General features: G+C 42.4%; 1 protein-coding gene across 1 annotated transcript in view; it reads right to left on the reverse strand.

Annotated features, from left to right (window-relative positions):
- The window catches only part of TPD52L1 (TPD52 like 1), a 78,097-nt gene extending 57,541 nt beyond the window's left edge, over window positions 1-20,556 (reverse strand). Inside the window, exon 1 of the mRNA XM_031456259.2 lies at window positions 20,354-20,556. Within this exon, the coding sequence (XP_031312119.1) occupies window positions 20,354-20,372 (19 nt within the window). The 5' untranslated portion in view covers window positions 20,373-20,556. The remainder of the gene's footprint in view (window positions 1-20,353) is intronic.
- Window positions 20,557-26,502: the final 5,946 nt, after the last annotated feature.

Consider the following 26,502-nt stretch of genomic DNA (forward strand, 5'->3'; position numbering starts at 1 on the left):
GCTCAGTACACACTCCCAATCACTACCATTATTTATCTACATTTAACTATCATTTGAGTGTCAACCAAGCTACCAGGGATTGGGCTTGGCGGAAAAATAGATAAAACCTGACCCCTGTCTCACTGCTCTACAGTCACCTTCACAAGTTTCTGGGGGTTCCTACACTTTTTCCAATTTTATTCTCATACAATCGAGCAATGCTTTGTTCATTGTTTTTATTAAACGTCCTTCCCTTAAGCAGAGTCATACAGATAAATATAAACTTCAACACGTGCTTCTGTTCAAGGCCCTCCACTAGGCACTCTTCATCTATTTATGCTTCTTTCAAATGTTTATATCCTAGCATTTGTAACTACAAAACCCAGCTCCAAGCTCATGCCTCCAAGAAGTTCTCCTATACAGCTCTGACGCAGGCTGGCCCCTGGGAAACTTCTGGAGGCTTCCGTGTTGTGTGTGCACCTTCACTGCTGCTGCTTTTCATCGCTATTTTTCATTTCTATTTCCTTTTCATTTTTATTCATTGTATAAGGACTGACTCTATTGGAAATTACTCAAAAAAGGGGAATTTGTCTCTCTGGCTGTCTCCATAGTGTACAACAGTGGTTGGCATGAAGTACTCAAAATAACATTCCTTGCATTCGTAATCCCCACTGTGTATGTGTGTGTGTGTGTGTGTGTATTCCTAGGTGATATATAAACATGTACACACATGCACAGTAATTTTTGAGTACTTGGTGCACAGGTTACTTAAATCCTCTAGGCCTCCATTTACTCATCTGCAAAATGGAGATGCTGTCACCTACTGCACAGCTATGTTCTGGAGAACATTAAATGGGATCCTACATGGCCATGCTCATGTTGCAGCGGTGCAGGGTCCTGAGGTGAGGAAGTGGTCGGGATGACACTGTGTGACGGCCAAGCCAGTCCTCTAACATCCTGACTCCCTCAGCTGTTCTCAGCCAAATTAACCGAGTCTCTTCTTTCCAAAAGCAAAGGCTGCTGTAAGAAGCTGTATCCAATGCCTAGAATGTCATCAGGCATCCAAGTGGCAGGTTCCCTCCGCTTCTACCTTCAACCAGCTCTCAGAACCACCCCCTCAGCAAGCCTCTCCAGCTGCCTGTACAGAGGCAGCCACTGCTCTCCACCTCATGCTCTAAAAATGCAACTCCTACAACACGTTGCTCACGACTTCAGCTCACGAATCCCAAAAAAGGCAGCCTGTGCTTATATGTGGTCAAAAGTGACATAGCACTGTGAGTTTATTCATGGCTTACATACTTCCCCTGCGCCTCCACGTGCTTTTGATGTTTGCACATCTGCCTTACAGAAGGCACAGTTGCTGTTTAAACTGATTTGTACAATGTCCAGCCAAGCAACACACACTTACAAATACTGGCTTAATAAAGGCCCCTGGCAGTCACTCAGCCTCTATGCCTCCCTGCCTTCCTAGGGACTCTTGGTCATTTATGCTGAACTGGTTTCCAGAAAGTTCAGCTGCAGAGGAGCACAGTCATGCCTCCCTAAAGCCAGACGTGTCCTGGAGGCAGCATTGCCCGTAGGAATGGCCCTGAAGGGAAGGGGTGATCTAGACGGGAGCCACCAGGAGAGGAGCAGTCCAAACTCAACTTTCCAAACGAAAGCCAACTGCCCCAGAGTCTCCCTAATGTCCTAGAGAATCCACATACCCTGCAGTCAGAGCACCACCCAATACCGACTTGCTCCAGCTGTCCCAGAGAATCTTGCCCTCTGACAACCTGAGAAGAGAGAAATTGTCCAGAGATCCAGAGCTCACACCACACCGAGGGAAGCAGATCAGGCCAGGATGCGCATAGTTACCTGTGCTGACACATTTTAGTGCACATTCTAGGCCATCACTGTATCCCCAGAGTCTCTGCATTGCCCCGCACACAGAAGATGTTCAGGAAATGCTTGTCAGTAAATAAATGTTATCATAAAATAACACATGCTTCTATCTAGTTCTGTCCTTGGCGCTACTGTAAAACACCCAAATTCTATAGCTCGTCATAGTCTAATATTTGTATCCCATGATGCTGGTTAAATCTCGGGTTGGTCTTCCTCTCTTTCTTTTTTCTCCAGAAAATAGACAGCACGTGCAAAATCAGGTAAAACAGCTAGTCTACCTCGATACTATCACCCAACTCCCCAACGACCTTAGTTCTTTTCTGTACCACGGCCAGCATGTTGAGGTCTGTTACGTAGTTCTCTTGGTTATTCCTAAATCCTCTTGAAGAGGTATCTTATATTACGACCTCTCAGTCTCTCTGAATTTTGCTCTTGGCACTGTTACTTAGGCTCGTTATTTAGATTATGTATTATCAGGTTTGCTACTTAACTGCTACAAATTAACCACTATGGGGTATTAATTAATTAATTTGACATCATATTCATTACCTGGTTCACTGCCATCAGATTCTTGACCTTTTAAATCTTAAAAAAAAAAAAAAAAAGTAGGCTTGAACCCAACTTCAAAGATTACTTTAAGCCATCATTTTTTTTCCCCTCTTCTGGTTCTAGTTTTGTAATCTATACAAGGGCAATGCCAGCCTCCTTCGCACCAGCAGAAAGCACTGTGAATACCCACAATTAAGCGTACTGAATAGCATTCAGCAAGTATAAAGGGCCACAGAAATAGCAAGTCATTTGGCTGCCATTCTGTGGGCCCCCAGAGCAGGAAGCTGTGTGATTCTGTTTCTTTACTTAAAAGAACTTTGAGCAAGTAAATAGAAAACATTTTTGATACCTGAATGTATCATTAGACAAACCAGGAAACAATGTTTTATATAGATGCTAAATAGTCCCACTTCACGGGTTCAATTACAAGTTGAACTCAACAGAATGGGGTAATTAACACTCTCCTTTGTGTTCTCTGATAAAGAAAAGCTGAATATATATATATATATATATATATATATACACATACACACACACACACACATATACATATGCCACATTGATTTATTTATTTTAAAATTATGTACCACATTTAATTTTCAAATTCTAATTTGTCAGTAATTTCAGGACCTACAAAGTTCAAGTGAAATTTTGCTCCAATTAACAAAAGTTATAAACCATGCTTGGCACTAACAGTCCAATTAATCATAGCAGGTGGTAGGTAACTCTGGGAAAAGACTCACTTTCTGTCTTTGAAAATGTAATAATACAAGCTTGCCTTTCTTTTCCTTCCTTCCCTCCCTTCCACCTTCACTCCATAACAGGCAGAGTCAACATGCCTTACAACATCATATAAGACGAAATAATAATTACACAAAAAAAAGACAGAGATGGCACAGCAGTTGTGAAAAGACAGAGGGAAACTGAGACGTCCAATGATTCTACCTCAGAACAATTACTCACATGATAAAGCACCGACAGACGAACAGCAAAACCACAGCTACCAGGTAATAAGAAGGTAGTGTCAAGGATGGTATCAGAGTTCTGCATGGTGATGGATTCCGGTGCACTCAGATTCCAGGTAGAAAGTGACTTTCCTTGTTGAAATGGCTTTCCCACACTCTCCCTTAACCAGGTTGCCTGTAAGATGCTGCTTCCCAGAGCAACACAGCCTTCTTAGAAACCATTTCCGATTTTTTTCTTAGAATGCTCAAACAGAGCTAACATGCATGAAAGCAGGAAAGACTCACTTCAAATAAGAGCTGCCGTCTCAGCATTTCCATCCATCAAAAGATTGCTGGCATTCAGAGTAATTCAGTAAATTGAAGGAATAGAAAAAAGAAGTTAGTACCACAAAGTGAAAAGAAAGAAATGAAAGATCTTTCTGCTGCATCAATGTTATCCTGTAGAAAAGGACTTGTGCCTTAAATACATACCAGATACAATAAAATTATCAGCACTGACAGTAGTACAACTCATATTATCCTAAAGCCTACACAGGAAGGGAAAAAGACGATCTGCTTGGGAAATGCTTTGAGTGATTTTTAAAACAAACATTCAACAACAAGGACCTACTGTATAGCACAGGGAACTATATTAAATTTCTTGTAATAAGCTGTGATAGAAAAGAAACTGAAAATATATGTATGTATGTATGTATGTATATGTATAACTGAATCACTTTGCTATACACCTGAAACTAACATAAATCAACCACACTTTAGTGAAATATTTTTTAAAAAGCAATCCCCGTATTCAAAAAAAGGAACAAACATTCAACCACTAATACTGTGGAAAGTTAGCATTCCTATAGGGGTTCTTAGTTAACAAAGTGCTCTGAGGCATGTGGGGCTTATTATAATTCCTACTCACATTTAGGGGAGTCCAGTCTCTGAGCAGTTGCTTGCAACCAAGAGGCTGAGTGGGACAGCCTGTCTCTGGGTAGCACTATACTGACTGCCTTAAACAACACTTCCTGAGGGTCTGCTTGAGTAACGCATCACGTTCTCTAGAATACATGGTAAATGAGGAACAGAACAGAGCTAAGGCACGGTGTTTTTCCTCTTGAAGTTCACTGACGTCTGGAGAGCTAAAGTTGATCAGGAAAGTGACTGGGGAAGCTGTGTTCAAACTTCAGGACAGAACCATGAAGGATGCCTGGAATTCAGTCAGACCTGTCTGTTGAGTGGTCTGAAGGAAATGAAGGAATTCAGAGGTGCATTCAAGGTCTTTAGAGTGGTCTGAAGGAAATGAAGGAATTCAGAGGTGCATTCAAGGTCTTTAGAGTTGGGTGGAGATTATGTTTATATTTTGCAAGAGGCAAAGAAATACAAAACCCAATCAAGTAATGTGGGGGCTGCAGGTTTCCCTTTAGAAGTCATGGGAGTTGTGGACACAGCAATGATAAGTTCAGAGCATCCACCGGGGTCACCAGTGGGAACGCCGGCAACGTCCCAACCCAAATCTCTAGTCCTTGTGCAATCTCAAGTGTACTCAGAAAGCCACCCTTCTCTTTGGAAAGTAAGCTCGGTTAACCGATAAAACCTCTGTACAGCTATCAGTCCCAGAGAGATGCAGAATCAACTGCAAATGCCACTCCACCTGCCACCCCTTTCAGACATCCCTGTTTCATCAATTTATTGTTTTCCTTAGCACTTACCAACATCTAGTATGCTACATCTTTTATTAATTTATGTTGTTTACTATTTGCCTCTTCCCTAGAACCATAGAACTGGGGTATTTGTGAGAAGGCATCTGACTATTTGGTATTTTGTATTACGTTTGAGAAAATTTTGCCTATTGAGAGACTATCAGGTTTATAATTACAATTTTAAATGTTCAGTTAGGTAATTGATTTAAATGTGATCTTTAAGTGGGAAGCCTACTAAATTTATAAGTAATATTAGAACATTTAAGAGAATTTTAGATTTGCTATATTTATATATTTAATTTTTAGATTCATAATATTTAAGTAATTGGGGAGGATAGTCAACTAGAAAATTGAAGTACTTAAATATGAAATTGACTATGTCAATTAAATTTGTGTATCAGTTAACATTATACTACTTGAATAGCCTTCACAGTGCCTCTGAGTAATTAGCATTTGCTAATTTTATAAACAGAATAAGATTTGCAAGCAGAACTTAAGAGGGTAAGTTTTCTGAATCTGACTATATAATGAAAAAAATGTTAATTTTTAAATGAAAAATAAATCTACAAATAGTCTTTTCAACAAGGCATAGGGACAAATCACCACAATGTGCTGCAGAAGGTAAAAGGCTGCCTGTGGAAGGATCACAGGGCAGCGAGGCAGGAAGGAAACTCAAGTTCAGGTCTAGTGTCCCCTGGGTCTGACCCCCACCCCACCGCCCAGATCTCTTGGAGAGCTTCCATCTACAAAACCAGGAGACTGGATGAGATCGTTTGCCGACCCCTCCCAACTCTCGATTCTGATGCTGCTCCTTAAGGACGTAAAACAGATTCAAAGCACTGTGGGAATCGAGAAAAGAGGGCGATTACTTCCAAGGAGAAAATCAGAAGTTCGTTAATAGTTGGATGGGCTCTCACAAGTCGAAATGAGAGGACCAGCATCCCAGGAGGACAAAAATCACCCTAGCAAATTCTTTAGGGTTTGGAAAATGGAGAGACAGGAGAATGTCCAATGATAAGCAAGCCACCCAGTCTGGTCAAGAGAGCACTTCCCCAGTGTGTTGATGACTATGTCTGATTGCTCAAAAGGCTACTGTGTGAGAAGCAGCCTTTACCACATCTGCTAGGATGTCAGAGATGTTTTAGCAGCACAGTGGTATTATTTACATAGGACCTAAACAAACATTTGATTTTCAAAACTATTACATTATTACATTATTAATCTATTTGCATTAAAATTAGATTTTGCAAGAAGGGTATGCTTTTATATTGCACGGTAATTTCTTGGGAGTTTATTTTAAGGTTTGTTTTTTGTTTAAATGGAGGTACTAGGGATTGAACACAGACCTCATGCATGCTAAGCACGTGCTCTGCCAATGAACTCCATTATTACCCTCCCTGGGAGCTTATTTTAAAGTGACCTTATACTGTACTGCTTTATTAGTATAAAGGCTAACCATGACTCAAATATTCATTTTCCAGAATCCATCTTGAATTCTATGAAACTGAAAGAAATTTCACATAATCTGATATTTCTGTAGGAGATTTCCTCTGCCCTACATTCTCAACAAAGCTGAAAATGCTCCCCAGTAAAAGGTCAGTGAAATTTGGAGATGAGTGGATTCACATTCATCAATATTTCAAAACTTCACAAGCTTTCAGCGAAGACTTGGGGGGGGTGGCACATTCAGGGAAGGAAATAAGTGTTTTTCAAGTTTAGTTCAATAACTTCTTGCAACGTGTAGAATAATGTTTTTAAGACTACAAGAACGGGGACTTTTTTTTCCTCACAAATCTCTACAAACTAGCAAGCAGAGCAGGCCACATGTGCTTTATAGAAGAAAGGGCTACCCAATTATCATAGCTTTTATTTATATAAATGAGACTTCCCTCTGTCCAGTTCAAATAATCTGAACAGGTGTTACTGATCCACGGTTTTCAACTGCACTGAAAGTCAGCCGCCTGGACAAAGCATTCCCCGTGGAAGCGGGCTGCTCATTCCCTCTCTCCCTCTGGACCCTCAGCCACCACATGGGACCCTCCATGTGGAGAGTTAGAAAAACCTGGGCACCCAAAGCACACAGTTCATTTGTACATCTCATCCTCAAGTCAGTACCTATTTGTTCAATGGAGATTGGGAGTAACTGAAAATCTATTTCTTTGTAAAATATGTGCCAGGTATACAGTGGCCTCTTTCCTTTTGAGCTGACCCACAAATGAAACTCTATTCCCACAAAAAAAAAATGTGAAATTCTACAATGAATAAAGATCTCATAGGGGAAATGAGGGGGTGATTGACAGCATTTCCCGGGAAAGCAGCATTAGGGGTATCTCTTTCCTGTTCCTCTCCTCGGGCCTCCAGGCATCTCTTCCTCCGACCCACCGCGGTATTCTTTTTACTCCCATTAAGGCTCACTCTCCTGGGTCCCTCCCTGCCCAATTCCCATGTTTCTCCCTCAACCTCTCCTTAGCTCCCTCGCTCGCCTTTTCTTAAGAAGAGTGACTTAGTTCTATCCCAGCTTCTATTTTTATGCCGACATCCCCCAACTCCTAAGCTTAATATGTCAGTTTCCATGCTGGAAACGACATTTCATGGTAATGACAGAAGACTGAGAATTCTTACTGTCACTCTGGCACTTCTTTCACTTGGAGAGCTTTTATAAGAAGTTATAATAAAAGTTTCTAAAAACCATTCATTTCTTATAAAAGTTGAAAGTCTATCCTCTGTTACACCCTGCCACGGTTATAAAAGATGTTATCCACTCAGCACTATTCATCCACTCATCCTTTTCCCCACAAGTATTTACAGGGTGCTTTCCATGAACCAGTCATTGTTCTAGGCACTGAGGACGGAGCAGTGGAGAAAACAGCCAAAGCCCCTGCCCTCAAGGAGTTTAAACGCTCGTTGGGAGAACATGAAAACAAACAGTTATGCGTAAGTATAAAATGCTACTCTGCTATGAAGAAAAATAAAGCAGAGTGAAAGGAATAGATCGTGATAGGGTTTTGTATATATACAGATAGTCTTCATTTGTGCCTTATTTATATTTTGAACCATCTGATACAGCAAGAGCAGAAATCTACACTTGTCATCAGGGGCTTTTCAGAGCACTCAGAAATCTCAAGCACGCTGCTAAGCTGCAGACACCAGGATCTTCAAAGGCCTGTGTCCGGCACACACACCCTGCTCTGCTGGCTCTGCGTTCCTTCAGCAAGGCTGCCCTGTAATAACCAACATCCAAGCCACAAGAGACCAGAAATAAGATCTGCTAACTGAAAAGATAAGCACTGCCAGCCCTTCCCCCGGTGATTTATTAAATTACTATGCGAGAAGCAACGGAAACGTAAGCAAAGAATTTAACCTGTTCCTTCTCAACATGTGTCCAAACAACAAGTGGTGCTTAGTCTGTGTGCGTATCACTAAGCTCTGATCCAAGTAAATAAGGACGGACCAAAAGAGCAATCATTTAAAATAGCCTCTTGTTAGCAAAACCACAGTGTGCTTTAGTAGGTAAAATGTACACTTCAGAAAAGATCTTTGCGTGCGGGCCAGATGTCCAAATTCCATCAAATTATATATTTATTTCTATTTTCAACCTACTCATCTTTCCTTAGCTCCAGAAAGCTATTTTTAATTGTGTGGTAGGTGGTTTATAAAATCCAAAGGATTTTCTAATAGAAGAATGCATTAGAGATAGTAGCTTGACATCTAAGTGTTACAACAAAAATAGGGTGATAAGCTCACAATGAAAGGACTTTGGTTCATTCACCTCTGTTTCCCTAACACCTAGTGCAAAGCCCAGCACAGGAGGCACTCAATGCATATTTCATGAGAAATTAATAAGTCATTCTCACTGTTCCTTTTAATTACCGTGACAGCATCCAAGCACCATCCTACGCACCTCACACAAACCATCTCACTCAGTCGTCACCAGATCCATGGGGTGGCCACCACTTCCACCATTTTGCAACTGAGACTTGGATAAGCGAAAGGTCACAGATCCAAAAAGCGACTGAACTGGGGCACGTATCCAAATTTCTGTGACAACATCCATGCTCTCCACCGCGAGGCTAGAGTCCCTTTATAGGACAGAACCTTTGTTTTCCTTCCTTCTATTTTCTTTCTCCTGACTTCTCCCCACGTGACCACACTCACCTCCTCAGCCTGGAGAAACAGCTTATGTGAGTACACAGTCATTCTCTAAATGAGAAGTTGCCAGCATCCAGAATAAACTTTCAGGAATTACACTAGGAAATGAAAATATCTAACTTGGCTACAAACTTTCCTTATATAAACAGAAGAAAGCATAGTTTCATTATGGTTGCTTTATATACATAGGAACAGCAGCTTTATATATAGATATACATACACACGTTTGTATGTGTGTATATATATATATATATATATAACACTTTTTTATTTTTTATTTTAAAAAAGGAACATATGATGAAAAAATTTGAATGAGCCTCTCAAGAACGAATTAGTCAGGGCCTCAAAGAGCATCTGATCCAATCCCCTCCAGGTAAGAGGTGAGCAAACAGATCCAGGAGGTGAGTAAGAGTGATAGCAAAGCCGAGACCAGGCAGGTCTCCGGGCTCTTGGGAAGGTGCTCTTTCTCTCCATCAGAGTTTGATCAAAGACAAATGACAGAAATAACAAAAAGCATCCACCCAGGGAAAAACAGCAATAGCAGTAGCCATAGCAACATCACTGCACTGGTTCCCTGAGCCCTAATTCCGCAAGGGTGATGTGATAAAGGCCAGGCGTTGCCTGTTTACACAGTGGGGTGTGTTTCTGAGAGTGACACTGAGATTCGGAGGCTCCGATTTGATACAGGGGCTGCCAGCAAATCTTCACGACGTCTGGACCAGAGGGACACCTGATCTTTATTATCTTGTACAGTAAATCTACCTGCCTCTAAGGGAGACAGTCTCTGTCTTCCAAGGCTCCCTGCGATGCAAAACCTCCTTGAGAAGACAATCCAGAGAAAATTAGCTGTGAATGCCTTTGCTCACAAGACCAGTTGTGCAGAAACTTGAGAGACCCACTTAAAACTGTCTCCTGATAACAGAGGTCCAGTTGCCAGGTCTAAGGGTAACACTGACCGGCAACGAAGATAAGGATGCAAGCCAGGAACGCAGCTGAGGGAGAGTTCTTCAGGCAGAGGGACTAGTAAATTGAAAGAGCATCAGGAGATGAGGTCAGGGAGGTAATGGGGAGGAAGGGGAACAGATCTCATAGCACCCTTGTGGCCTTTATTCTGCGTGAAACGAGGAGCTACTGCAGAGTTCTGAAGGGAGGCGCAGTGCGACGCTACATGTTTTGAGAGGCTCACTCTCATTACTATGTTGGGAACAGACTGAAGACAGGCCAGGGCCAAAGCAGGGAGACCAGCCAGGAAGCTCCTGCAGACACTCAGGTGAGAGATGATGGTGGCCTGGGCCAGGGCACTATCAGCAGAGGGGGTGGCAAGTTGTTCGACTCTAGATATATTTTGAAAGCAGAGTGGGCATGATGGACCGGAAATGGGACCTGATGAGGGGGGAGAACCCCAAAACAAAAACCTTTCGTGGGTAGGTTTGGGGCTTCTGTGTTTGAAATGGAGTTGCCATTAGCTGAGATGGGGGCAGCTTTGGGAGATCCTGGGACATTAGGGTTATTGTGGAGGAAGATCAGAAATTCAGCATTAGACATGTTAAGTTCAAGATGCTTCTTAGACATTCATGCAGACATATGAAGTGGGCAGGCTGACACTGAGGGGCCAGGTCCAGGTGGGGAAAATAAATGAGGGAGTTGTTGGTGTATGGATGGAATTTAAAAGCACGAAACACGAGGAGCTCAGCGAGAGAGTGAGTGCAGACGGGAAGCACAGCAGACTGAGGTGGGGCTTGTGAAGAAGGACGGGGAACCAGTGCTTGGCCTCCTGGAAACCAAGAGAACAAAGCGCTCCAAGGAGACGGGAGTGAGCAGCTGTGCCAAGAGACGCTGGTAGGTCAACCAAGATGAGGACTGAGGATGGACCACTGGATTTTTTTTTTTTTTAAAGAGGAAGAGCTCATTTTCTCTTTCATCAAAGAGAACCCAAGTTCAAAGCTATTACATGGGACCGTTGTAACTTCACCACATAGAACAGGTCCCATTACATTAATCCAAAATGTGTATTTTTCCCTCAGCTTTGGGGAAGGGATAAGAAGACCAGACAAAGATCTGGGGAGGGCAGCCTGCAGGGTCAGGCATAGGGCACCATGGGGAGGGGGGGCCACACAGAATGTTGACATCAAGTCTTTTTTTCCCCTGAGGTCAGGTCTCCACAGGAGAAAGTTTTTGTACTTCTAGATGTTGTGAATTCCCAGGTCATTGCAAACAAGCCCATTTAACTGTAAGTACACAACATGTGGGATGACGCTAAATATAAATGGGTTTTTTCCCTCCCTTAGCAAAGGTCATAACAAGTTATATTTATGTCTAATTTTAAGGCTTAGGATAGTAGATTACAAAATGTTATAGCTAATAGCACTGATCCACTATTTGCCCAGTTCTCTTTATGAAGGAAGTCAGCAACCCTATAACGTACACAATCAGAAGAATGTAAGTTGGTGGGCGGTGGGCAATATTGTGACTCTCATTCTTTTCAAACTTACATCTGAATCTCTTTTTAGATGTGTGCTTTCCCTCTGTTTACTGTTATTCAACCCAGCTCCTTCCCCCTACCTTTTTTTTTCCCAATGTAAGATTTGCTTTTCAAATGTATTAGATTTTTTATTTCTAAGTACAAGGGTCTTCCTCCCTTGTGGATGCCAAAACCATGTCTGGAAAGGAGGGGCCAGGGTCTCCAACTCAGCTCTCCCGCATGCCAGAGAATCTGTAAAGCCCACATGTTGAGCTCCGCCGTGAAGCAACGTCTGCCTTCTGGCTGGTGGGTACTCTCCTCACATCTTCACACGCAGTTTTTTCAAAATGGAAAGATCATCTTTCAAAGATTTTTTGCATGTGTTTTCATCTCTACACATTCTCTCAACTGTCACAGTGAAAAAAACCACAAGTCTTAATCCTCAGAATATGCTTCCTTCTTTTAGGGAGAGCATTATTGGTCTACAGGATGGAACCTGATGGAACATCTCATAAATGACTGGGACCATGCCTGGCACACAATAGGCCCACAATATACGGATATCTTCCTTGTTAGTAACACTTTTCATGGATTGGGGAAAATAGAAGAAAGAGATGAATTCATTATAGGAAACTTCCAATCATTTGAAATAAATTTTGCAGGAAGCATGAATATCTTGAAACTTCCAGATGGCGCCCTGCAGTATCTAAAGAGGAATAATGAGGACCAAGGAGTCCACTTTCCTCCAGGCCTGTCCTAACTCTTAAGTAAGAGAAACCATCTTTCCATGATGTCTTCATGTCGAAATGAATCTATTTTGAAACCGAAAATGTTGGAAATATTTGTAGACAATTTTCTTTTCAGCTCTCATTATTAACACTCTCAGCTCATTCATGTGCCTGGGAAAAATCAGTGAAAAACAAACAAATATCCAACAGCCAGAGACTATGAAACTGAGAGACCTGAAGAGATGCCCTCCCACATCCCCCATCCCTAGTTATCTTTCTTCTTTTGAATGAATCATTTCTACTTCCAGGATCCTTGACAAGGTGCTCTTGCTATTGATTGACATAAGAAATGTCTAATTATAAGAAAATTGCATTTTGTAATTTCAAGGGGTTGGAGGATTCTACATTTTTAGATACAAGTCAGGGAAAATGTAATTCGTGTAAGGTGCAAATAACCACAGATAAGTCTGGAGATGAGATGTAACATATATGCATATTTTTAGGGTGCAGTACATTATTTGGCTACAGCACAAATAGCCAAGTGTCAGATTCTTTGTCTTTTGAGAAAGCAGCAGTATATTGATGATGAAGGGGTATTCTTGGAAATCTGTGGTTTTATTCTGGGCATTTCACTACCTCTGTATCAAAACGCAACACTTATAAACAACTCACATGGTGAGAAACTATCTAAAACACATCTTTCCTTGAGGACCCAAAGCTCTCTTTTAGCCAATGCAAATTCATTACAATGTTCTGCTGTCTTCCCTGGTACATTAAAACTGATTCTTAATTTAATGCATATATTTTAAATAAATTATACTTCATTTCTTCAATATTCAATGACAAGTAGAATGACAGGCTTGAAAATCCAGTGTGGGGACATCCTTTATGTGTTCTTAACCGCATACTAGTTCAGTAAGTTTAAGAGGTGGCTTCAAGGTGTTGCTGGGGACGTTCCAGAACCTCAGTAAGGATGAACGTCCACACACACATAGAGCAAGCCAGGCTGATGACTGGGGCTGCTAGCCGCTTTTCTTCAATTGCCATTTTAGACCACAAAATTAACATAGAGATGGCTACAGTAGCTAGTAGTTTAAGGACAAATCCTCTGATCATTCATTTTTTTCCAGTAGGAATTTTTTTCTTCTTTTTTCCTGGTACATGTTGGTTGATATCACTTTTTGTTTTGTTTTGTTTGTTTTGGTCTTTTTTTGGAGGGTGGGGTAAGTAGGTTTATTTATTTATTTAATTCATCTTTTTAATGGAGGTACTGGGGATTGAACCCAGGACCTCATGCATGCTAAACAGGCACTCTACCACTGAGCTATACCCCTCCCCTCACCGTGGAACCTTCTTAAAGTAGGTATTATGCTAACATGCTTGGGAAATGGTTAAATTAAAACATATCTGTGTAAACAAGTAATTACAATACTCATGAGACTATAAACATCTTTCTTTTTGGGGTGTTCATTGAGATTGGTCCTTTTTGCCAGCATCTAGACAGTACAGATCCTACCTTCTGGAAACAAACATGCAGATCCTATGCCTTTCATTTATTTTAAAGTCCTAAGATGACAAGATATGGATGAACAGCAAGAGGAACAACGTATTTCAAACACTACACCTTTCAACTGGCTTCTCCTTGCAGCTACTAGTAAAATTCTATATAGGTTCTAAGAATTATATGTCGTGTGATTTTATAGGATTTCCCATCTTGAAAACAGAACTCAAACAGCAAACTGTTGCTGCCCTCCTCCAAAGGGCCATAATATGGGGCTTATTCTTGCAGACCTCAGCTATTCTGGTCATAGTCCCAGACTGAGATGCGGCCCACATATGGAACAGACAGTGTGATTAAATTCTGTCCCTTAAAGCCCCCTTGACTGTACAGAATGTAATACAAAATCTATTATTTTTAACTTGGCACACTGAATGCTTATACACACCAACTTAAGGAGATGGTATAGAATATTAATAAGATCCCAAGGTATGGAGTCAAATTCCCTGATTCCAAATCTGGATTCCAACCCATCCAAGCTCTATGAATTGGAGAAAATTGTGTAACTACTCTGTCATTCAGTTTCTTCATCTGTGAAATGAAAATAACATTACCTTCCTGGTGACTTTGTTACATTTATTAAAAAATATGGTTGTTTTAAAAAGTGCATAATAGGATGGTATCTGGCACTCAAAAACCCCACTAAAATATTACTGTTTTTTTTAATCACCCTCAATGTGAATTAGTTCTAATTAGTATTTTAATACTCAAAAATCCCATTGAGATGGAAATACATCATCTCATCACTTCCATGTGTCATCACACAGGGATGCCTCTTCTTTGACATCCTCCCTGGAAAGATGACCCATGTCGAACCCGTCTTTGTTCCCATCAGCACGTGCAGCCCAGCACATATAGAGAAGCAGTGCACTACAGCGCTGGAGCTCATGCTCTGCACTCAGATGGACTTGGAGTCGAAGTCTGCCTTCTCACAATTTTCTGACCTTCAGTTTTCCCTGTCTGTATACTAGTATCTATCCCGTGGGGTCATTAAAGGAATCAATAAGATGATGCAGGCAAAGTTCCTGGCATATGCTATTAAGGGCAACAGCAAATGTTTACAGAGCGCTTTCCAAGTGTCAGGCACTGTTTTAAGCACTTTGCATATATTAACTCGGTAAACCCTCATTACAATCCTATGATATAGATGCTATTATTAGCCTCACTTTATGTCTGGGGAAACCAAGGCCCAGAGAGATCAAGAAAGTTGTTCAGGGTCATGTTAGTGATAAGTGACAAAGGCAGAATTAAAATCCAGGCAGTTTGACTTGGATCTGGAATCTTAACCGCTATCCCCTAACTGTCTCTCAATAGTAAGTGCTTGTTGAATGTTTGCTATCACTATAGTAGTCGATAGATATTTGTTGAAATATTTATTTAACAAATCAGTATTTGCTAAAGTACTTATTTATTATTTACTATGGCTCCCTAAGTACCAAATCTTACAATTGACCAGAAAAATGGACTCTTGCCTATAAGTTTTTTGAAGCAACTTCTCAGATGCTGCCTACTGAGAGTATTAAGAAAACAAGGTGTATATTAGGGGAGGCAATTCAAAATAGGTTCCAATACACTGTAATATCTACGATTTGTATAATTTGATTTTATAAGAATTTTAATTGCAACAATGGTATATGATTTGTTGCAAATGACTGACTTTATCTTATGTATACATCACTACCTACTGTAAAACTTTTACTAGGAGGGAAAATATAAGAGAAGGTAGCTTTGAAGACAGTAAGAATGCTCTTCATAATATTTTAAAAAATTGTAAGCCAAAATGTATAACACCTAGCTTTGATAGTTTGAGGTTTTTAATTATATTGTCTGAAATTTGGAAAACAGATTTTTTCCTTGGATAATCTGATCCCTATAATACAAAAGACTTGACCTGTTGCTATTTGGGGGAGAAAGAATTATTTTACTGTTTTGTAAAAAAAAAAGGCTTTGTTTTCACAGCAAGAAATTTGTTTTCATGGAATGTTAATAAAAAGGATATAATTGTACTCATTTTTCTAGAGCTTCATTCCTCGCTTCATTTTCTGTTCTTATCCTTGTTTGTTTTCTTTCATGTATTTCTAATTTGCATTTTCTTGCTGTGTTTCATACACCTGTATAAACTACCCTGAGTTCTTCCTGGAACAAGATGAGTGCCAATAAATGACCTGTGAGCAAAGTATAAAGAAAGGTAAATAAGACATTTTCACTTTAATGGAATCTGCAAACAGGTAGGATTAATCTGACGTTTATTACTTTATGTCATTCAGGGACTTCTGGGAATCCTCCTGAGTTGAATGTCTGAATATAAAAAATAGTTACTGTAATTGGCTGAATAATGGCCCCCAAAGATATCAGGTCCTGATTCCTGGAACCTGTAAATGCCACCTTATATGAAGAAAGGGTCTTCATAGATGTGGTGAAGTTAAGGATCTTGGGATGAGGAGATGATCTTGGATTATCCCAGTGAGCTCTAAATGAACTCACAGGCATTCTTAAAAGAGAGATAGAGGGAGATTTGGCAGAAGAGAAGGCAAGGTGACCACAAGGGCAGATCGAGGAGATGCAGCCAAAGAATGCCAGCAGCCACAGCAGCTGGAAGAGGCAAGGAAATGGAAGAGGGTGCTTCTTGGAGCATCCAGAAGGGTGGAAGCCATGAAAGTGATCTTGAACTTCTAGCCTCCAGACCTATGAGAGAATACCATTCTGTTGTTTTAAGCTAACAAATTTATAGTAATTTGTTATAGCAATCATAGGACACTAATACAATTATTAATCTGAATATATACAAGTGTTAAGTGAAGAGAACTTTTTTCTTTTTAATATTAAAGACATTGGGAAAGACAAGTTATTTCCCAGAACAGTGAAATACTGCAAGATAGTTTAAAAAGGTCAGGAACTTTTTATTTTAAAGGACTGCCATATATTTCAGGAAAATGCTACATTCTTAACCAGTTTCTCTCTCTAATTTATAATTTTATTAAAGCAAAATTCTCTAGTAGCAGGAAGACAGCTGGTACCACTGGCCTCCTGCGGGCTTCGCACTGCACACTGTGCTCCAGCCCCTCACCGTCGAATCGCTCTGCTCCTAATCGCACTTCTGTGTTTCTGTTCTACCAACTTTCTGTAATAGGGAAGAACAAATCTGACTCCATGTTAGATCTGTTCCTTTAGCTCTAACCCTGTGCTCTGTTTCCTCGTCTTAGTCATGATGGTTCTGTACCTTTTGTAAAATAATACTGCCTGAAATATACAGGACAGCCCACTCTCAAGGCTCTGACTTTAAGGGTATAACACTTTTCCATGCATATAGAGTTCAAAAGTTGCAGAACAGAGAATAACATCTGTCTTGTTGGAGATTTACAGGAACATCATGACCTGCCTAGGTGGACAGCTGCAAGAACAGAGAATTTCCACATCAAGAAGTTTGCAACAACCAAGCACACCCCTTTCCCTTTTTAGTATAAAAGGAGCCTGAATTCTGACTTGGGGAAGATGGTTCTCAAGGACTTTAGTCCACTATCTTCTCGGTCTGCTGGCTTTCCAAACAAAGTCATTATTCCTTGCCTCAACACCTCATCTCCCGATTTATTGGCTGGTTGTGCAACTAGCAGAATGAGTTTGGACTTAGTAACCTTCCCAGAATGTCTTCCTGTTTTGCTGAAAGTAATCGGTCAAAGCATATTATTTGCAGCGTGTCACTTATGGAAAAGTTTCTAGGATCTGCTACTGCATTTATCGAATTATGTGTGCAAATCAGGTCCACAGCATGTGGGTGGCCCCCTGTAAAGTTCCGGGGGACATTTTACCAGCAGCTGCCCACTTAACCTCACTCATTTTTGCTTTTCTCTAGTTCAAGAGGCAGAAAGATAAGCCATCCCTACTCTAGACAATTCTAAAGTAAACCATGTTGATGACAGAAACTTGTACGGAGGAAACCACAGGACTCTCTTAGAATCTGAGGCAGTTCATTGAGCCAGAAAAACGTGCCAAGTGGAAAGATTTTCCCTTTAAGATAAACTATAAACATTTTGTGAAAAGTTTTATTGTTAAAGAACTTAATATGTCTGCTGCGTAAATTACCACAAAAGTCTGAAAATGAAGAACTTAAAGTACTGGGAAAATGCAGATTTAAAAGGCAAGTATCATCCACCTGATTGTAAAATATAAAGCTGAGGTCATCCTTGACACTACCATCCTTCATAGGCAATCCAAGTTATTTTGATTTTTTTTTCCTAAGTATTTCTTAAGTCTGTTCACTCTTCTCTTCCCAGGTGACTGTCACCCTAATCCAAGTCTCCCTAGGATGGCTTCACACCAGGTGGAAGAGGGGTGGTGGGGGAGATGGTGGGCAGGGGGGACTTAAGTTTTACCTTTCCTCTGAAAGTGGTAGGCTTTGAGGGGCGGGGTGAGGGAGCGGGAACTGGGCTCTCCCAGCGTCAACTCTGCTACTGGTTACTTGATGTCACAAGGAAGGTACATCTTTTGCTTCCTTTTTTTCTGGAGAATGGGAAGAACACTACCTACCTCATGAGACTATTGTGAAGAAGAAATGAGTCAACACACATAAAGCACAAAGAACAGAAACAGGGACACAGTAAACAAACTCCATTCGATGGATTATTACCCACTGGGCCAGATGTTTTTCAGGCTCTCCCTGCACTCTGGCCCTCTTTCATATCACTAAGATAGTTGCAATTCCACACTTTATCACATAACTATCAAGTTACTATCTGCCTTTTCCTCCACTGTAAATTTCCCAAAGCAGAAATCAAGGCTGTGTTGGTTCATCTTAGCACAGCGTTTAGCAAAGGAAAGCACTGGAATATTTGTTGAGTAAATCTCACAAGTAAAGCAAGGCAGTGACAGTGGGTCCAATCTGTAGTTTCAGAAATCTGATGAATGTTTCCTACTGGCTGCAGTTTTTCTCCAACCTCACTGAGTTATAGATTTACCTGGGAAGTTTTCAAAGATACGGATGCCCAGGCCCCAGGGATTCCAATCTGATTGGTCTGGGATCAGCCAGGGCCAGTATTTAAGATTCTGCAAATAATTCTACTCTGCAAAGCAGGTTGGAAAACTCCAGTGTTGCTCCCACCTGCTTCAGCTTAGGTCCAACCTGACCTCCGGTTTTGAAGTTGACCAATAACCCCCTACCCTTAACTGAATTCTCCTTTCCTATTTAGATAATGGGGAAAAAAATATACTGGAAGCGGCAGCTTTATGGACAGGATCTTGGCTGATGGAATGAACGAGGATGGTTTGGGCTGTTCAGACCATTGTAATTCTGGCAGCAAACCTATTGGGTGGCTCCAGGCCCAAGCACCCGCCGAGCTGCTGGCATTAAGGACGCTTCGGCCCCTAAAGGGCGAGCGCACAGGGTCATGAACCTCTTCTTTTTCCTTCTTTTCCCCCTTTTATTTCCCCCAGACGGGCTTTTATTTATTTTCAAAGCCATCACAGAATTTCCTGCAGTGTGGGAGAAAGGTGGTGATGACTGTTTTAAGGGCTGAAAAAGGCTGATCTCGCATCTCTTTCCTTCTTGGGGGCAATGTTGCTTGCTCCCAAGACTCCAGAGTCAGTGTCCAGCCTCGTGCTCCACATCCGCCCCCCTCTGCTTCTTTCCACCGTCCATTTACTTTCAATCTTGTCCCGATTCCACCGGGATTCCCTAACTCTGGTCGCAGAGTGACCCCAAGACACGAAGCTGCCCTTCGTCAATGTGTCTCGGGCTCCTCGAGCGGGCGACCCCAGAAGCTGGGAGCCGGGCGGCCAGACCGCGGCCAGTGACCCCGCGCGGGTGCGGAGGCAGAGGTCCCTCCCCGACCGTGGGGAACAGGGACGTACGCTTCGATGTGCTGGAGATCTGCGGGTGGGTAACACCCGAAAGGCAGGTCCCAGCGCTAGAAACCCCCCGCGTAGCCGGAGACCCGCGTCTCTGTGGAGCCAGCACCTCGGCGCGCGGCGCGCCCAGCCCCGACCTTGGGAGCTGCCGGACGCGAGCCCACCGCCCAGGGCGACAGGACCCGCGCTCCGCCACCGCTCCCCGCGGGCGAAAGGCGCGGAACGCGGACTCCGGAGCCTGCCCAACAGGTCCTCTGGGCACCCACGAGGCTCGGGAAGCGTGAGGGCGAGCGGCCGGGAGAGAGTAGAGGATCCCGCGGGCGCTCTCTTCCTGCGGAGGGTCGTCTCCCCGTAACGTCTCCTTCCTCGGTCCCAGCCCCACAGCACATCCTGAGTTTGGGGAGCAGGAATTCTCCCACAGGCGCGGGCAGGGGCAGAGCCGCGGGCGTGTGGAGACGTCGCCGGTCCGCTCTGCGAGCAAAGTTGGGTGCTGCTGGGAAAGGGCCTTTCCACGCGCCGGGGCCTGACCCTCAGGGCGGTCGGCGACCACTCACCTCGTGCCTGCGCCTCCATGGTGGCCGACTTCGGACTGAGCGCCGCGGGGACGCCTGGCGCTTGGCGGAGAAGCAGCTGCGGTGCCCGAGCTCGGAACGCAGCTGGCCCAGCCGCTCGCGTCCTCTCTCCGCACGCGTGTCGCGAGCTCAGCGTGGAGGGGGTGGGGACCGCGGGGCGGCCTCCTCAGGCCGCTGCTGGTTACCTCCGCCCCTTCCAGTCTACCTGGCCGAGACCTCGCGGGGACGGCGCCCGCCGCTTTGCGCCCCCTGCCGGCCCCTTCGCGCATTGGGTGGGGGGCGCCCGCCCCGGGCTCAGGGCGCGTGCTCAGCCCAAAGACGCCAGGAGTAGGTTGTGCCTTCATTGTTTTTTTCTTTCAGTAAATCCATTTGTTGATACCTATTGTATATGGTTCAATGAAGTAATCCATAAAGATAAAACATTTTTCTTTTGGATATCACCATGGTCTACGTAAATACTCAAAGTCAGAATCGTCTGCAGGAATCACTTCAAGTCACACGGTAAGGTTTACAGACCTGAATTCGTCTCTCATTAAACAGTGACACGTATGTATTCAAGCCCATTGGCTTTGGAATCTATGACTACTGGGAATGTGGAGTAAAAGTAATGCATAAATCTAAATCAAGGGAGAGAGTATCAACCATCAACAAAAAGAAACAAAGATGAACTAATATCCTAGATGAAGTACCACAGTTGATACTTGGAGACAGAATACTGGAGATGAAGTTTTGTGTTTGTTTTTAATGGGACAGTTCGTTGTGAAGCACCTCCCTATGCCAGGGGAGAGAGCCATGGACCACTGCCTAGTGGGCCATTGCCCTGGGGGAGAGGAAGGAGGGTGGACTTACAATAGGGAACCACTCCTCCTAGTGGAAATACTGTGTTAAGTTCCTCTGACCCTCTGTACCTGAGACTTTTGTCAACCGATCAATGTATAACTTTGTGTTCTGTACGCTTCTGTTTTAACATACCTCATTTAATACACACTGTTAACATTCATATTGTGCTCCCGGCCAACAGCACTGTAACTCACACCTGAATAAAACTTACTAAGCTTACTTAATATATGCATTTCTCCCTAAGGCACATACAGCCTTCTGGCACTGAGGTACTAGACAGCACTTTGGCACTATGCTTGGAGGCCATTTTAAGTAGCAAAGTCATCCTCCAAAACACGCAGACGTCTGTGAGTCTGCGGGAGGGGCACTTGTTTACACTCTGAGAGCTGACACAAAGAAGGTAGAGATCAGCCTTGTTGGGTGCTGTGCACCTGTCCACCCCAATTTTTTCAGGGCTCTGTGCATGTCTGGGAGGAACCATGAAGCACTGTGTTGACTCTGGTGTCACAAAGAAATTTTAGTGTGGAGGCAAATTCACTAATATGGAATCTGCAAGTAAAAAGCTGTGTATGTATTTTCTAATTCGAAACCTATGGGCCATACCTATAGGTTGATAAAGCAGTCCCATTTTCAGAGAAAGGACTAGAAACTCACAGTCCTCTGCCTGGCCTGGCAACGTGACTAGAGAACATGACAGGGACTGAGAAATCTCAGCCCTTGCCTCTCCTCTCAGGTCTTCAGCTGTCACAGAGCTCCCCTTTTCTTGCCAGCTACAGTCTTCATCTGCAAAACACTCTGTAGTATTTATTTACATTTGATCTTAAATGATTTGCTGTATTTCTCAGGGCTTTTTTTCTCCTTTCTTAGATGGTAAAGGCTGTCAGGGTCCAGTGTGGGTCTTAGGTTGAGCCTCTCATATTTCCTGTCAAAGAGCCTTATACAAATTCATAGAGCAAACAAGATTTACTGAATAAACAGTTAACTAACCAGTAGGTTCCATTTTATCTCTCAAAGCATAGTTACTCTCAGAGCACAGACTAATAAACATGAATGGGCTCTTACATTTTTGCTTGAAAGAAGGAACACTCATGATTTCCCGGCACGTGTATAAACATGGCAGTGTTTTTTTGTCATATTGAAGATACCCCTGGTTTGTAATCATTGCCATGAAAATTGCTGTACACAACACCAAGCATAGGGCTTTTAAATGGCTTTCGGTGATAGAGACGATGGGTGCGCCAAGTGACGAACCTGAATCAATGATTACATTGCTTTTAGAGTCTATTCAGTTGTTCTGGTCCTCTCTACCCTGGACATGAAACGCGAGGTCAGAGGTGACTCCTGGCTATTAAAAGGAACTAAAAATAGTTCATGACTTCGCAGCTTGAGTCATCTTCACCTTCTTCCAGACTCTGACTCATTTTTCTGATATTTGATGTTTTAAGGTACTGCCCCCTTAATGTCTTTTATCACAATTTATAATTATAAAATATTAATATTTATTCAGAAATAGCTACTGGATATCTTCAATGTGCCGGGAGTGTGCTAGATGCTGTGGATGCAGGTAGAGGCATTGTCCTTTTTACCCAGGGAGTTCATGGTCTGGTGAGAAGGAGGGAAGAGTAGATGCTTTATAAAGCAGGGCAATATCATGCATCTGTAAAGCCGAGTGTGCAAGTGAGCACACTAACTCAGACAAGGGAGGGGATAAAGGGAGGATGCTCTGAGGGTACTTGCCTCAGCTGGGTCTTGAAGGATGAAGGAATTGACCAGGTACATTTTGTTCGTCTCCACACAACGGCTTAGCCAAGGGAGGCGGTCCTTATGTCCTCTCTCTTTTCCTTGCCACGTAGGATGGTGAATTTCCTTCACTTCTTTAAAGCTTAGTGAAATATCTGTCTGCACCCTCTTGTTCTTCGTCTCTGTAATTGCTTCACATGGAAAACCATGGGTGGGTGTTTGGTTAAGTCAGCGAAAACCAGGTTCACTCCTCCTGAGTTGATCTTTCTGCAGAGGTGGGGATGAAGTGGAAATCTTAAACGTCCAAAGGGAAGGTGTGCCCAACAGTCCTGCCTAAGTCAGTTCTGGGTCACTTGTAACGTAAGGCACTGAGGGTGCCCTTGGGAGATGTGCAGGGCACAGAAATTTGAGAAAGGAGTAAGAAAGGACAGATGAAACTGCCGCTCTGTGATCGTTACTAATACACTTAAGGGGAATGTGGGCTCTGATTCCCACTCTGAAAATGACTAGCTGTGTAACCCAAGGCAAGTTTCTTCACCTCTCTGTGCCTGAGTTTCTGCATTTTGTAGCAGGATGCTCTATGAGGTATTAATTAATGTGTTCTTTCCCTCCTGTCCCACGGGGCTAGAGCAGTGTTTCCCGGCCCACTTGTATATCTGCACCACATGAGGGGCTTTTAAACATTTCTAATACCCAGACCCCATTTCCCAGGCATTTTGATTTGATTTATTTTTTTGAAAGCTCTCCAGGTAATATTAAGGTGCTTCTAAAATTGAGAATGACTGTTTTAGAAACTCTCCACAGCAATAGGGGGTGGGAGGCATAGCTCACTGGTAAAGCTGTGCTTGGCATGCATGAGGTCCTGCGTTCAATCCCCTGCACCTCTGTTAAGAAGGGAAAGAAAAAAGGAAACTATCCACAGCAATGATGAAGCTTTTACAAATTAAAAAATTGCCACCTACATAGACGGAAAATAATGAAGTAGAAAAGAAATGTGAGCAGGGCAAGGATTTTCTGCCCCTACGTCCAAGGGAGCTGGGGAGGGAAGAGAAGTTTGAAGGGGAGCTGAGACATTGGTCTGTCTGGATATCTTACCCTGTCCTTCCCTCTTCCCAGCAGACAAAGGGGACTCGGCCTTGACAGTGCCATAGGTCAGAAAGTTTTGAGAAATAGTAGGTCAGTGTGAATGTCACATTGAACTTCCCACCTTTCCAAGAAGTGTGGTTTCCTACACCACTGCACCTACACCTACATCTAGGTGTTCCCTTGAGCTGCGTGTGGGTTGTGGAAGTTAAGCAGAGAGAACCAGCGAGTGAGCCCACATTCCCAGGGGGCTGGAGAAAGGGACCCATGTGGCTTTGCCCTGTAACTCTGCACGAGGGAAGTGCTAGATGTTCATTCTTTTATTTGAGATTGCACAAGTCCATATCCATTCTGCCCAGGGAGACACTTGACTTTGCAGTGACAGCGTTCTTAGCCCAATCTCTTTTCTTGAGAGACAGGTAGCAAGGAGGTTGGGGAAGACTTCACTTACACGTTGGAATATGACCATCAGACACGAGGAATCTGAGATGCTGGGAGGAGGGAAGCCCCACCTACACCAGTCATTTTATGGTTAGCGTTTGGTTTTCTCAGATCCCAAAATCTGTGGTTTGCAAAATTGGCTATTTTCAGGCTGCTTATATTTCTTTTGTTTATTGCTTGGTATTTTTTTCCACTTAGAGTTTATTACATTTCCTTTCAAAAACGTTCAACTCTTTCAGGAGCCCTCAGGAAGAAAAAAAGGAGAGTGCTGTCAACTAGGGCTGGGCCACCAGGGGAGGTGGCGGGGGGGGGGGGGGGGGTGATAGAAACAGGAGAACTCCAAGAGAGAGACACAAAAGGACAGAATGAAAAGACAAGGCGTCTACCATGCAGTCAACTCCCTTCTTACTTGGTTTTTCTCATTCCTTAGAGGATTTCTGACTTGTTCATGCAGAGGTGCTATTTCTATACAAAAGCCTCTGGGATGGCTGGTTGCTGTTCGAGCGTCTGTGGTTAGTGCTGTTTCCAGGGTCGCCCTTGCCGGGGTTTGGCCTCTCCATAAATGGTCATTACCATGCATGCTTGTAAAACAAAAACAAAGAGGTGGATTTCATTCATTCCTTTTCAAACACAGCGCACACTTCTGGCTTCATTGTTTACAAGTGACATTGAAAAATTAGAGAAAGGTTAAGTAGAACATCACAAGGATTATTGGTAAGGTCTTTAGGGATCGTTTTACAGGAGCCAGGCGGCTCGTTTATTTGGGTAAGCAGAAATCGGGGTGATAGCTTAATGACAGTACTCACATCTATTGTCTACGGCCACAAGGTCGATCACAGACGACACTGCACTATGGCAAAGGTTTGTTTAGTGACTGCAGTTACTACTTTCTAAAGCTTCAAAGTGACTCTGACACTCTGAAATAATCTGACCTGGGTCTTAAATAAATGTGATAGGCAATACAAATTGTTCATAAAACCTGCAGTAGGTCAATAAGAGCGCACCAATGTAACCTCTGTTACACCAGGGAGCTGGCCTGGTAGGTAGGTTTGTCTCAGGTAAGGTCAAATCAGAATGTCAGCTCTGCTAGGGATGTAAGTGAATAATAGTAACTTCTGACTTCGCAAACTATAAAATGGAATAAAGCAATTTAAATTTGATTTGAAATACTGTATATTGCCCAATATATTATATATATATAAAATATATACTGTATAGTGCCAACATATTTGTGCAAGAAGAAAAAATAAACCCATAATTAATAGATTATTAAAAAGAATCATTTTGGAATTGAAAAATTCTTAAAAGCACTGTAAACCTCAATTCTTCAAATATTCTAATATTTTATATCTAATATTGTACTATTTAAACTTTTTAATAAAAACTAGTAGGGAAAATGCACTTACAGAATTGTTCAGAGAAAACTCTCATGAGCTTTCTCTCAGAAGTTGTTGTTTGGTAGGAAGTCTTCCTCATGAGTGAGGAGAAATCTGTTTCTACAGAGAACTTTTCTATAATAAGTTGATGAAGCAAAATATACAGGAAAAATTAGCAAGTCAAATATATCCCATGTAGTATTAAGTCATAATTAACTCAGGAATTATCTGCATTTTACCTTCACTAATTTCAATCAAACACATACTCTATGTAAAAAAAATTTGCAAATTTTCTTTTTTGCTCATGGATCCAGAGTTGTTATAAGTTAATTTCAGAACTTAAAAAAATTGTTTAAGCATAAAACAACCATGTTATATTGTGAAAATCTGTGAAATGATTTTACCAAGACTAAACAAGACGTTTTTTGAAGTTCATTTTTAAAATGGGAAAAAATTGAAAATTTTTGGAAAGAAGTGGAGAGATCTGAGAACTATTTGGAAGGTTAAACAGTAAGGCATGGTATTGGACTACGTGTGGGCGTGAGGGAAACGCAGATGTCACGAGTGTCTCCCAGATTTCAGACTTGCACAACCAGGTGGAAGGCGGTGTTATTCACCCAGATCAGAAACAACATCAGAGCTGTAATTTTG

Source organism: Camelus dromedarius, chromosome 6, assembly GCF_036321535.1.
Source record: "Camelus dromedarius isolate mCamDro1 chromosome 6, mCamDro1.pat, whole genome shotgun sequence".
NCBI lineage: Eukaryota > Metazoa > Chordata > Mammalia > Artiodactyla > Camelidae > Camelus > Camelus dromedarius.